The sequence below is a fragment of the Pempheris klunzingeri genome, chromosome 3 (assembly GCF_042242105.1).
Source record: "Pempheris klunzingeri isolate RE-2024b chromosome 3, fPemKlu1.hap1, whole genome shotgun sequence".
Taxonomy (NCBI): domain Eukaryota; kingdom Metazoa; phylum Chordata; class Actinopteri; order Acropomatiformes; family Pempheridae; genus Pempheris; species Pempheris klunzingeri.
The window spans coordinates 5,762,228-5,776,942 of record NC_092014.1 but is presented as its reverse complement, the minus strand read 5'-3'; the positions used below and the strand labels follow the sequence as shown (position 1 = coordinate 5,776,942).

The 14,715-nt window shown below is 42.7% G+C and overlaps 1 protein-coding gene across 1 annotated transcript; it reads left to right on the top strand.

The window, feature by feature from the left end:
• The first annotated feature begins 332 nt into the window (after positions 1–332).
• LOC139198736 (axin-1-like) lies at positions 333–11,072 on the top strand. Its single transcript, XM_070827664.1, has 13 exons — positions 333–481; positions 1,451–2,141; positions 4,324–4,517; positions 4,679–4,840; positions 5,184–5,318; positions 5,470–5,566; positions 5,909–6,046; positions 6,793–7,186; positions 8,306–8,483; positions 8,603–8,779; positions 9,221–9,520; positions 9,650–9,799; positions 9,901–11,072. Exons 2-13 carry the CDS (start codon positions 1,521–1,523, stop codon positions 10,025–10,027), a joined length of 2,673 nt encoding a protein of 890 aa, XP_070683765.1. The 5' UTR covers positions 333–481; positions 1,451–1,520; the 3' UTR covers positions 10,028–11,072.
• Positions 11,073–14,715: the final 3,643 nt, after the last annotated feature.

Genomic DNA, 14,715 nt, shown 5'->3' with positions numbered 1-14,715 from the left:
TTATAATATCATAACACTAATAAAGGAACATTTGCCTGCAGAGTGAGTGCTCCTACTGTCATCAAAGAACATTTTGTTGATTACATTAGTATTCTTCTGTACTTTTGCTTTAAGTAAAATTTGAATTCGTGATTTATACTCGTAATAGACTCTTTGCACATACTTGTGTTGTTAGTTTGATAAAGAAAAGTCCTATTTTCACCCACTAGGATCCCTATGAGACGCCGCCTGTGTCGCTTCTATTCGCTGTAGTTCTACAAACGTACTACACACCGCACGGCGTCGGCGTGCACGCACGTATTCTCTCGCTCTGTATTATTGCTCAGAAACCAGCCACCATGGGGAGTTAAGGGGGCAGTCGACGGGTTATTTTCCTTCATATTTAATACCCGAAAGCTATCCATATGCTGCGTTTTGGAGCACACAGTTCGCGCCAGTATCCCCAATGCAGCGGATTACGGGGATCGGGCTTTCTGAGACGGTAGGACGGACACTTTTGAGGAAAAACACGGGACGTTAAACGTACCCAGCTAAGCTAGCCAGCTAACAAGCTAACGAAAACTAGCTAACGCTCCAAGCTAGCTGGCGCTGCAGCCAGTTGAGTGGAAAACGTGCCCTCGCTTTCTTGTTTTGTTTGATCTCAGATCGGCCGATTTGTTGGCGTCGATCAGTTGAAAAGTTGTCGTTGCTTCTCCGCGAGTTTGCGTGGCACGAATAAATTCACGAAGTACGCCCGTGTTTAAGTGTTTTTGCACGCAGGCCCGTCTTGTGTGGTTGTAGAGTTTGTTTCTGTACCCATCCCCCACCGTCTTTGCAGGCCAAGATGAATGAGATTCTCACTTCAAAGCACTGGCACTGGTGGTGGCATTGCTACAAGGCTAGCTAGCCGTCCCAGCTTGCTAACATTAGTTGGTTATTTAGAAAACGGTATGTAGCTACACGAACTGTGAGCTTTGTTTTGGCTAGTGGTAGCGCTAGCTTGTAAGCTAGCTGTTAAACTGGCGACAAAAACTTAATGGTGAACTTCGCCGTGGAAATACACGCACACAGCATTAAATTGTTTTTTGGTCAGACTGCAGGTTTAGTTGCAAGTAATAGACGGCCTGAATAAAAGTCTTATTTAACCCTCAAATGTATTTGTTTGCAAGTTTACATGCCAAGTTAGCATTCTAGCAATATTTTTAGTGTTAGTGATGAAAGTTTCCTCATTTTGAACCACACTGGTCTATATCCTGTTCTACTGTATTGTATCTGTCTGGTCTGCTCATAAGCTCATTTTGTTATCTAATAGCGGTGTATGCGTGTAGACATGTATATATATTTAGAGATCTGACTGAGTGAAAGGGGTGAGAGAAGAGTGAGTCATCTTTATCATCTTAGTAATGATGTTTTTGTCCTCTGTTTGAACTCCCAGTGCTACAGCTAACTGCTTCTCTTGTCTCCATCATAGGGTGAATTGTTTGCCAGCAAAATCATTGCTAGAGGGGAAGATCTGACCTCTGCCTTGTGCAATCAGAGACATGAGTGTTGTAAGAGAATTACACGGGATTGGGTACAGGGGCGGTGGTGGGGTTGTGGCCTCTTTGAACGGCCCTACCCACTTTACCGAGGATGCTCCGCGACCCCCAGTTCCTGGTGAGGAGGGATCTGATGTGGACCCCCCAGTCCAGTCAGCCAACACCCGTCCAAACACCCTTTCCCAAACCCTTGGCTATCCCCCGTCATCTTCATCATCCAAAATGGGGGATCCATCGAGTTACACACCCTCTTCATCGTCTGCGACCCCGCGTCGCCCCGATCTGGACTTGGGGTATGAACCAGAGGGCTCAGCTTCACCAACTCCACCTTACCTGAAGTGGGCCGAGTCACTTCACTCTCTCCTAGACGACCAGGAAGGCATCCAGCTGTTCAGAAACTTCCTGTGCCAGGAAGGGTGTGCGGACCTTCTCGACTTCTGGTTTGCTTGCTCGGGCTTCAGGAAGACCAGCCAGGAGAAGAGGGCGAAGCTGGCCAAGGCCATCTACAGGAAGTACATTGTAGACGGAAGTGGGATAGTCTCCAGGCAGATCAAAGCAGCCACCAAGAGCTTCATCAGAGACTGTGTGGGGAGGCCGCATCCAGACCCTGCCATGTTTGAACAGGTAATTTGAATGCTCTTTTAATGTTTAGAACTGTCACTAATAAGAGCAAAGGATGCTCAATTGCGTAGGTTAATGGAAGTCTGTTTGAAATGATCATGTTCAGCCAGTCTGCTAAGGTATCAAGGCGTCAGCATTGCAGTGCAGGTTGGCAGGATACAGCAACTGCAAGTGAATTGTGTCTGTTGGTAAGATAAGATAATGTATGACCTCCAAAAGGTACCATAATTGGCTTTGATGGCAGCGCCGTCTGCAGACTAGTGTGGAGAACTTTATATTGTTGTTGTTTTTCATCACACAACACGCAGTTTGGGAAAAAAGTGTTTTTGCTCAATGCCAATGAAGCCGTAATAGTTCAGTTGTATGTCAGTGTTTACTTGTAGATTTGAGGATGTTGACAGTAATGTCTGCCTGCATTACGACAGGCCAGAAGTATGAGAAAGTATATTGGTTTAAGAACATGGCATATTACGTTTCATTTATGATATAGAGGGCATGTTTGTTTATGCATTAATTTCTATTAAAGAACATGCTTTAAGGCTTGTGATGGACGGCTGTATCAGCAGTCTTCCCCTGAAGAAATATTCTAGGGGGTAAGAACCATGGCCTAGGAGCTAAAACTGGGCTAAAACTGCAGTTGAAATGAAGCAACCTGCGCACCTCAAAATGTTCCTGGGTTCTTGAACATGTTCCCGTGGCCGTAAAGTGTCGTTGGAGCCTTGTAGTGAAATTGAAATAATATTTTAGAATATGGGACAAAGAAAAGATGCCACTGTAATTCCACACACGTCACTATTAAAGCACAGATTTATGAGTCTTGCGTTTTTAAGCTCTGGTAAGTAAACCACAACAAAGGACCAAATCAAGTTAAGTTTTAGCTTCAGGTTACTATTGCTCACTCACCCACCTGTGCCAGCTTTCACCCATGATCTCCTTCATTCTCTCCGTCTTCATTGCTCTTTACTAATATGGTGCGAGTCTGTTAGCAGAGACTTGAGTCTCTGATCATAGTTCTTTACACATCACCGCTGCAAACATTACACAGAATGAGATTTTATAACTACTATAATGAACCGAATGAGGGTAGTTTGTGCTGTAGTTTCCTGTCTGACTGGCATTCAAACCTGGTTTTGAGGGCATTCTCAAAACCACATCAAGTGATGCACGGTGAGACATTTATATCAGGGATGTGCATTTAAAGCCAAAATACTATTCAATACTCACAGTGAACTATTAGAAGATTATTTGAATAGTTCACAATCCCCCACACGCGCACACACACACACGAACTTGCCACCACCTCCGCTAGATGCAGCGGACGTAGCTCCTTCAAACTTTGCTACATTGGCGGTTCTATTATCGGCCAAGTTTTTGCTTTTATTGCTGAAACACGAATCACTAGTGGATGTGGACATAAGCATTTGGGTTAAGGCAGACGTTAAGTTGATCGCTGGCCACGACATCTTCCGTCCACCTGGACCAAGCGCCGCAGCGGGAGGGGCGATCGCCCCGGGAGAGGAGAGAAAGCTGGGATAAGAGCTAAACTAACCCAGCTAGTACCTACGGCTGCTTCTAGCTAAGTCCAGTTGCGAAGATCGGCTGGATGAAATGGGACTCAGGCTGCCTAAGCAACGAAAAAATCAGAGACTGTTTGTGCCCACATGTTTACACAGATGTGGCTCAATCTCAGCATCCGGCATCAATCTATTAACGGAAACTCAAAAATAATGACCCAACATGACCTTAATTTATACTGAACTTCATGTGGGCATTAGACACCTCTCTGTGGCAGAGTGTGAGCATTAGACCAGCCAGGTAGTCAGTTACGTGAATAGTTATGTTTTTGTATCGTTGTATTTTTTTGGTCTAGTGTGGATATGAGTTTGCTGTAGAACTCTACAATGATCATAGTAACCTGTGCTCACATTTATATTAAAAAGCCAAGCACTGTTGTGATTGCATTCAACCTAAATCAAGAGAAACGTTGTGAGCCAAGAGCCAGGTCAAAACCTTTCAGACTTTTCAGTTTTGCTTCAGCCTGAAAAGAGAATGTGCCATCTATCAGCACAAGGACTTAACCAAGTGATTAGCAATTGTGTGAAATCAGGCGTAACATCTTCAGGCATATTTTAGTTCTGCTCCAGCAGAAGATATGTGACCACTGTGTGCGCGCTGTTTGTTCCAGGCCCAGACTGAGATCCAGGCCATGATGGAGGAGAACACCTACCCCTTGTTTCTTAAGTCGGATCTGTACTTGGAGTACACTCGGACAGGAGGAGAGAGCCCCAAGCCTAACCCCAGTGACCAGAGCCCTTCATCGGGTCCAGCCAAGCCTGTGCCTGGGTACTTACCCACACTTGCTGAGGATGAGGAGTGGAGGTGAGATGATGCTGCACCAATGTCATGTATTGCACAGGATCCATGCTCCTCATCTGGAATAATTCAGCAATAAATTGTACTATGTGAAAAATTCTCATAGTTTGTTTAATGATGAATGTTTCTGATGGTTGGCCAGCAGATCTAATTTACTCTGATTTTAGGTGCGGAGGTGGAGGAGGAGTGGTGAGGGAGGAGGAGGAGGAAGAGAAAGACGAGGAGTGTGGAGACACACCAGCTGGCAGGCTGACTCACAGCCTGCTGATGCAGACAGCACCACAGAGGGCCTCGACCAACAGGAGGAGGCCGGACAGCAGGGAGTACAGGTGTGTGTGTGTGTGCGTTCTTGGATTCTTGAAGAAGACCGTGGTGGTCATATAGCCAACACTGGTAATGATACCAATACTATTCTTTTTTTTTTTTTTTTTTGTTAAACACACCATGTTCAGTGTACGTCAATGGAGTTTAAAAATGAAATGTTCTCTGTTTGCAATTCTGCGAATACACATTGCTTTTTAATTTAATTTGGCTTTTTCTATATATACGGTGTCAAACAGTATATATTCCTCCTCCTTTATGCTGACCCCTGCCCCAGTGTTTATTAACGTGCACATGTATCAACATTTTGATGCAAAATCACTACATTATACTCTCTGCGCTCATCCTCAGACCCTGGAGGGAGCCAGTAAACCCATACTACGCAAATGTGGGCTATGCTCGCGCTCCAGCAACCAGTGCCAATGACAGTGAGCAACAGAGCATGTCGAGTGATGCAGACACACTGTCACTGACCGACAGCAGTGTGTAAGTACATGCAGATGAACCCAGAATTCCTGCATATATTCAATTCAGCTCCTGGATTTAAACATGTTTAACGACAAAACTGGCTGTGGAAAGAATGAGCTGTTAACATCAATGTTTGATTGTTTTCTTTTATGCGTGTCTCTGTGTACAGAGATGGTATTCCTCCATACAGATATCGGAAGCAGCATCGCAAAGAGATGCATGAAAGTGCCAAAGCCAATGGACGCGTGCCCCTACCTCATATACCTGTGAGTTATACAGATGCTACTAATTTAGCCTCATTCACAGCTGTGTGCATGCAGCATTAATGTTAACGTGAACCCTGGTGACCTTGGCAGACAACAACAAATAGATTGATAAGATAAGATTAAGATACTGAGACTAACAAACATTTATGAGCTTTCACAGTTTAGTTTGTATGCGTTTGTGTCTTTTCTTCAGTGTCCCACTGTTTTTAGTGGTTATTACTATTTTCCTGCCTGAATATGTTAGTAATTTACATGTCAATTTATAAAATGCCGTCTACATTTTAGCAGCAGATTTGTTTAGGAATCTTTATCATGTAAATGTTGTGCTTGCGTGATATACAGCGCACGTACCGCATGCCAAAGGACATCCACGTAGAGCCTGAGAGGTTTGCAGCGGAGCTCATCAGCAGGCTGGAGACGGTTCTCAGAGAGAGAGAGGCTCAGGAAAGACTCGAAGAGAGGCTGAAGAGAGTACGACTGGTGAGTGTATGACTGTGAGCTAAGCTGGGATTCAGTCAACACAATATCAATGATGTTGTTTCCTCTGAAATACTAAGAAAAAACTTTTATGATTTTATTACTGAACTTTGACCAGGACACATAGTTTTTAAGTCTTTGACTGTGTGGAAATCTGATGTTTTTACCTCACTGTTAATGATCAAGGACATTAAAACCACCGGAACAACAAATAACATGACAAAAGACACATTCAAAATGTCACTCCCTCGTCCAAAAGTCCAATATTCGGTCGAAATGAGCGACTCAATTCTAATCGGGGTGCATCTCTAATCGTAACATATTATCTGTATTTATTTACCACTAAGGGAAACAACACCTTCATGTACATCATTTTTAAAAATTGGCCTCCTGCTGTGTCTTGATATTTTCTGATATTTGTATTCAGTTCTAAATGTTATATGCGTATAATGATTTGTGCTTACAGCTTGATGATAAATTCTGTTCAGAAAAATCAAGAAAATCTAAATCCACAATTTGGACAAAAATTCTGTTGAAGTAACACTTAGTTAAAATTACACAGGCACAGCATGTTCAGCCAGATTTAACCACAGGCTGTTAAACTGAGATGTTGAATGAAGTCTCTGTTTTCAATAAGAAATCATGTTTTGTGAGGGCATTAAGTCTCATTCCTTGCCTTTGTGTGTTCATACTGGTTTATACAATTTACATGTCCAGTTAGGACTAACACATTTGTCTCCTCCCAACAGGAAGAAGAGGGGGACGATGCTGACATCTCCGTGACAACCTCCATGTCTTCTCATAGCATACCACTCCCCCTCCCCTCATCGTTTCCACCTCTCTACGGCGCCCGTTATTCAGAGACCACTGCTAACTCGGCAACAGTCGCCACTTACGGCGGCCTGGTTGCCATGGAGGATTCCCAAGATGACGACCCGGAATCTATTTTGGATGAGCACGTACAGCGCGTGATGAAAACGCCGGGCTGCCAGTCGCCAGGGGCAACCAACAGCACCTTAGGAGGAGGAGGGGGTCGACACACTCCCCCCAAATCATCACGGTCACCTGACGGGGGGACCGGCCCGCCTCACTACCCCCCACACCGAGGGGGAGGTCACAGTCTGCCTGCTGCGGGGGTCAAAGGTAAGAGGCTGTGGAGGGGAAGGAGAGAGGGGGTGAGGGGGTGAGAGGGTGAGAGATCACAGAGACTGAACTCCTCGACACACAGGTAGTGCACGATGTTCATCAAAATATCCACCGCTGTTATCTGTGTACACCAATCCAGCATGTAGGTGTTGGTGGGCATAACGCTGTTCTCAGTATAACTGATCCCATGGCTGGCACCCGGCTAATTTGCCATAACTAAACCAACAATGCATTATTCCATCTTTGTTTTCTGACTTCCCTGCTCTGTTTCTAGTCCCAAACCCATTGGGACTACAGTCCTAGTCTTCCTACTGAGGATAAGGGCTGCAACTAACAATTATTTTCATTATTGATAAATATGCCCATTATTTTCTCCATTAATCAGTTATTTGTTTAATCTATAAAATGTCAATCTCAGTTTCCCAGGACTGAAGGTGGCGTCTCCGAATGTTTTGTCAGATCAACAGATATTCAGTTTACAATTATACAAACCAGAAAAGCAGAAATGCTTCATCTTTAAGGAGCATTTTTATGCTTGAAAAATAAATCAAACAACTAATTAATTCATCTACTAATCGTTTCAGCTCTACTTAAGACGTAAATCTTTAACAGATATGCTTGAAAGTCTTTTTTAAAGCCTCAGATTCCTTGAACAGCTTGGCACCGCAGCTTTTGGCAAACGTTACTTTTGCTTGGTGAATGGTGCTTGTTAGGGATTATTTTCGGTGGTGGATGAATACACATTTGCTGCTCTAATGACGATTTACAACAGCAGGACAGTGTGTGCTCTCTCTCAGGCTCTGGACTGTACTTGTCAGAAAGAGCAGTTAATTGCTAGATGTGATCTTTTTATGACCGAGAAAATCCTAGAATGACACCAGCTGTGCACTCAATAGTAGATGATTTACAAAAATATTAGAAACATTATCAGATGAGCTGAAGCTGGAGAGGCGGCTGATCAGGTGTAGAATCATGTGGAGAAAAAAAGAGTCCTTTATATTATGCTTCAAATGTTGTGTGGGTGTTTTTCACACGCCAAACGCCGGCGCCAAATGACGCTGAATTAAAGCGAGGCAAGTGTAGCACTAACGAGTCCCACTGTGATGTCTGTCTCAGGTATGCATCACCACAAGCAGCTGTATCACCACAGAGGAAGAGAAGGGCAGGAGGAGGCGGGCTCTAGGTCTCAGGCCAACTTCCTGTGGAACGGAGACCCAGCCAACCAGTACGCAGGGAGAAGTCGTAACTATGCTGACGGGGCTGGAGCCAGCACGCTTGAGGGCATGGGCTACAGGTACGGTGGCGTGGTTGTGTCTGCTGACATTTGCTCGGCCTACAGCGAAACTCCATGTGCCGTCTTTCGTTCAGACGACCTCAATTGGTTTGTGTATGTGTTACCTGTTCGTCCTGCAGTAGTAAAGGCAGCACGCTATCACGGCGAGGTTGTAAGAAGGCATCAGAAACATCGGGCAAAGGTGATGAGAGTGGGCGAGGCATCGATGCCCAGGTGCCACTGGAAGATCTGGAGAGAAACCAGAAGATCCTGCAGTGGATGATGGATGGAGATAGACAGAGGAAGAGCTCACATGGGTGAGTAATACATGTTTTACATATAACTGATATAAAAAAAGTGTAAAGATATATTTTTTTTAGAAATAATTGAATTCATTGTTGTTTTATTTTAAATATTTATTTAAGGTTGTGATAATTTAGTCAGTCTGTATTTACTGCCCTTGTGGCCCTTTTTTGCTCCTGAGGGAAATACCTGACTCTTAAGCTGCTAAATACACTTTTACTAGTTTGATGTTAACTTTGTCTGCTGTTTGGTGCTGGACAGGAAGTGTACAGCAAGGTTTTTTTTAACTCAAAAAACACTGAAGAGTGCTGTAACAGTAAATGTTGGCCAAAAACCAACATGATGATCACATTAGCCAACATGTATGTAGAGTTGTAAATTGCCGTCACCGTCCGTGACACTTTAAGTCAGGTTCTTAGACATTCACGCTGTCTTCCTCCCTGTCGTCTTCCCAGCGGCAGCACCAGTAGCTCCAGGAGGACGGCAACCAGCTGCGAGTCACCTCGTCCAACTTCAGTGGAGCGACCCGGAGCAGTGCACCCCTGGGTCTCTGCCCAGCTGCGCAACAACCCCTCTTCAGTGTCCCCCGCCATCCCCGGCTCATCGTCCACCCAGGTCCAGCCCTCGCACCCTTTCATCCAGGACCCAGCTATGCCCCCCAACCCGGCTCCCAACCCCCTCACCCAGCTGGAGGAGGCTAGAAGGCGGCTGGAGGAGGAGAGGAGGAGGAACGCACTACAGCAGGCCAAGCAGAGGTAGGTGTCAAGTCACTTTTATTAGCATAGCACCAAATTGACACATTTGCCCCAGAGCGCTTCGCCTTGTTTCTCTGTTTGCATGAATTCTTATTCGAATGTTTTGACGTGGATCTTGCTCTCTCCAAGGCATAAGTCTGGTAAACGCCAAGTGTGTGAGAACATGACGGTCGCTTACTACTTTTGTGGAGAGCCAATCCCATACCGAACATCGGTCAAAGGCCGGGTGGTGACTTTGGGCCAGTTCAAGGAGCTGCTTACCAAAAAGGGCCATTACAGGTGAGAACATGTGATGTGTATGTTAAAAAAATCTATACTGTGAGTGGGAATGTCACATTTCCAATGAACCATTTTGACATTCTGCGGTTTCTTGCACGCAGGTTTTACTTTAAGAAGGTCAGCGACGAGTTTGACTGTGGCGTCGTGTTCGAGGAGGTTCGTGACGACGACGCCATCTTGCCCATCTTCGAAGAGAAGATCATCGGGAAGGTGGAGAAGGTTGACTGAAATTTGGGAACAGGAAGAAAAAAAACAGAATTGCAAAAAGATCATTTGGGGGAGGACAAAAAAAGGAGATGGGAAGAGAATATTGGATAGAAATTCAGCTGTGAGCAAACGAACGAAAGAAAGTAGAAAGATGGAAGGAGCAATGTGTGACAGAGGGGAGATTGCGCTGCATGGCAGGAGCTCGAGTGTTAAGGAGGTGGTTTAGTTTTATGGAATATCTGGATAATCTGCGTCATGCCTGGATCAAACCCACATACAGCAAAGAAGCTTGGCCAGATGCAACAGAGGAAAGGAACATAAATTATTTCACCTGTCTTGTCTCCACTGTGGATATTCGAGAAGCGCTGTTAAAATCTGATGTCTGACCAGTCTTCCACTTCCACTGCGATGGATGGAAAAGGGTGAGGGGACTGCTGGAAGGAGAGAGGATAAAATAGTCTTCCACTTCTGCTCTGGGGGAGTCTGTCCTCCGCAGACCATTACGATGCTGCTACATTACCACGGAAACTCTTCAATCGGTGCTCGGGACAGTAAAGAAAGCAGTTTTGTTCCATTCGGGAGTGTCGCTGCCTTTTGCTGTCTCTGTTCCTCATCAGCTGGCGACAAAGGGGAGAGGACAGAGGATTTTGGGGAGTGGAACTTTAGCCGGCTTCACCTCTCGCTGACTTCATAGCCTCAAAACAGAAACTCTCACCCTCGATTCCTAGATGTCATGTAGTGATCTATCACATCGACATGTTCAGACGACAGTTCTCCACACAACTTGTTTACCAAAGCTACATATTTTTGATAAGACAAGTATCCTAGCTACTTGTTTCATTTTATTTGAATTGTGTATGTACAAGGCAGGTACTATTACTTATTAATGCAGCCTAATTTCGTTATATCTCAACTTAATGTTGTATTATTGTGTATGTTTTGAAGCTAGTTCATTAGTCATTTCAGGGCAGCCTTTTTGTTTTGTTTTTCCCTCTATAATGCATCCCTGCACATTAATTCTGTGCTGTTTACCTTCGAGTGTGCAGTTCTGTTCTCCTGTGCGATGGGTTTTGCTTTTAGTCCCACCCTCAAAATCATTTCTCATGAAAAAGAAGAGCGCACACTAAAGGTGTGTCATCTTTCCACCTTCAGTATCTGTTGTTTTTAACATGTCACACTGTCACCTCATGTGCGTCATATTTTTCTGCTAAACTGAGAGAAGGGGTACACATCTCTGAACTTGGTCTAGGTGCCTGCCTGCCTGGCCAGTGCCATTACTATCTAGAATGCTTATTCTGAATGGTGAGTGTGAAAGCCCGTGTCATGTGTGCCTGAACTCAGCCAAAGAGCATATCATGCGTCCCGTATGCTAACTTGCGTGTTTCTGTGCAGTCCCAAGTTCAAATCAAGTATCAAATGTTTTTTTTTTCATCATGAGCAGAAGGGAATCATCTTCCTCTCGCAGATTCCTAAACTTCAAACTTTGTAGCTAAACACTGAGTTTAAAATCAGCAGTTTATCTTAAAGATCGGTTTAACGTCGCGGAAGATGAGCTTATTGGCGCAAGAGTTTGGTGAGAATATTGATTCTACTCCTGTCTGAACGGCAAGTATGAAACTACAGCCAGCAGCTTAGCTTAGCTTAGCATCAAGACTGGAATTGGGGAAACTGCTAGCCTAGCTTTTTGTACGTGTTCAACAGACTTTAACTGCAACAACTGTTTTGATTGTTTTCAGTACTGATTAATCTGCCAATAATTTTTTTTATGAATCAATTGCTTTATAAAAAAGAATCATGCTATCACAGTTTCCTAAAGGCCAAGGTAATGTGCAAAAATTTGTCTGACCAAATGTTCAAAAGGTAAAGATATTTGATCTGCTATCACATGAGACAAAAAACTGATTTAGAAACTAACTAGAGCATGTTGGACATTTCTGCTTGAAAAATTATTTTAATCAGTCAAATTATTTTACTGTTGATCGTCTAATCAATTCATTTAAGTTTCCGATGTGTGAACGAGTGAGCCTTAAAGGTGCTGATAGGTGGGTGGTGTTCCCTTTAGACAGAGCTGCCCCCCCCCCCCCCCCCCCCCCCCCCAGTCATTATGCTAATCTAAGCTAACCGGCTGCAGGCTGTAGTTTTACATTCAATACGGACCTGATGAAGGTATCAATCTATTTTTAAGTAGAATGCAAATAAGCCTGTTTTCGATACAGTCCTACTGCTCCTTCAACCTTCTCTCATCAGTACAGTTCTGCAGTAAGGCCTTCAGGTCAGATCGTAAAGCACCGTGCAGACAATGCACTGATCACACACCAGCTACGTAAGCTGAATGTAATTTGACTTTTTAACTTTTGCCTGTTGTGTCCTCAAAGGAAATCCCTTCATTAGTCATATCAACATATCTGTCTTCAGAATCAGCGTGATTAACTGTTTTGTGTTATCTATGCTGGTAGTTCATTGAATGTGTCCATGAGACAAAGAGGTCCTAACGTGTGTCTTGCAGGAATGTTAAATTTGTCCTGGGTTTCTGCCCAGTAAGGGAAACATGGGATCGGAAAACATATTTGTCCTTACTTCAACCCATTATGCCTTCAATATGAAATTTTAAAATTTCGATATGTATTTGTTTATAAAAAATGTAATTTTAATAATCACCAAGCATGTTCTTTATAAGGAATGTTTTCCTGATGAGTTGAATTATCTGTTTTGTTTTAATGTTTTAATGTGCGAACTGCTACGGCCCTCTGATGTATTTTATCTGTTATGTTAGAACGCCCAGGGACAGTTGAATGGCAACATTTGTCAAGAGTTGTTTCGTGTGATTATGATTCGATGGACAAAACAAACAACTGCGTCTGTTGTGTTGTCAATTTGTGTGAAACACAGTGCCTTTATCATGTTATCTTTCAAAATATCTATATTGAACCAATCCACGCTTTTAATGTAAGTTTTTATTCTCAGTCAGTCCCGTTGTACTTTTTAGCTGCAGTCACGCTTGCTCACTTCTGTTCTGATAGATCCTCTGCTGTAAATATGTACATTATCATTTCATATGTGTCTTCAGACCTGCACCACATGTCCATGGTGTTTCTGTTTTTCAAAGGTAAACGCCAAGATGTCACTGTGCTGGTTCCACTTGTACATTTCTTTTAAAAAGGTACTTCATAATAAAGATGTTGAATAAACACTTTGCCTCCTTTTGCTGTTCAGGCATCATTCTCTCTCTGTTTGTTTAATTTTGCTTATTCTCATGCTTTACCCAGCACATAAACATGCCTTTTAGCTCTCCTTTATTTTACTGCACACAATTCGACTTGGCATTAATGGCCCTGTTCTACTTGAGTGTCCAGTAAGCCAGCGGGAACAATACCAGGACTCTAAAAGTAAAGCAGCTAAATTCTACTATTTACTTTGTGTATTTCCTTCTGTGACATGTCAAAATGTCTGTAAATAAGGTGTATTTCTTTATTGTGTTGTTGCAGAAGAAAGTATTTTCCACTGATCAGTAAATCCTCTTGTATCATCAGTGGGGTACTTTTACTCAGGTAGTCTTTAAGTGCAGTTTTTAGGTTCTACTACTATTAGAGTATTTCTCTTTTCTGCCAAATTTGACTTCGCTTTAATACAACTCAGATAATTGTTGACAAATATGATTATTAACTTCTAAAATTTGATCCATTGCTTTGAATTAAACCACTCAATTCATTTAAGCTGGTTAAAATTAGCGCCAACTGACAAAGAATTAACATGTAACATTAAAGTGATACAAGATACTGCCTAATTATTATTATATATATATTTTCTATTCTGTAAATACTTACACATTTTAGCTTCAGTTTTTTATTCATATGGTCTATCCTCATACTGTGGTGTTGCCACTTTTAATGAAGGATCTGAATGTTTTCCATCATTGGTCGACATGCATGCTAATGGCATCTGAATTCCATTAGCCAGGTGTAGTACAGAAATGTTTACTTATATGAAAACCTATTTACTTAGAGAAGTTATCTATGGAAAAATACAAGTTATTTAGTGAATAATTAATTAGCATAACTTATAGATTACTGATGGTTTTGACAAAACAACCTAAACTACAGCTGCCCTATTAGTGGATGGACTGACCTCAGTTGTCTTGGAGATGACTCTGTTCACACTCGACATTTAAATGACCATGTCTAAATGAAATGATGAAGGCCATATGATACAGAGAAAGCTTTGGAAAAAAAACAATTAGTGGATCTTGAGTTGAGATTTTATGTTGATTCAATTTATTTAATTTTTTTGTCAAAATATTGTCTGACAGGCATCCTCAATGTTGTTTTTCCTAAATAATCCGGCCAAAGTGCAGTAAGGCCATTCATTTTGTCTTAATTACAAGAACCAGTTGTGCAAGTACTTTTCTATTACTAAGCAACTGATGAGAAAATGTAGTGAAATTGATTGTAAAATGAATATATAGCCTGTAGTATTGGGTTAAAACACGTATTGTGAAATCCAGTAGACACTGGAGAGGCTAACACACTTACTGGTGGCCACTGATGTACATTTTCAATAGTAATTTTACTGGGAAGCCAATGTTTTTTAAAACAAGTATGTGTGTAGCAGAAATGTCGCTTCTGTACCTTTTCAAAACAATAACATACTTCTCTCTGAATGCATCCATGAAGATAACAGGCAAACTGTGCTTGAACGCCACCTTGTGGATT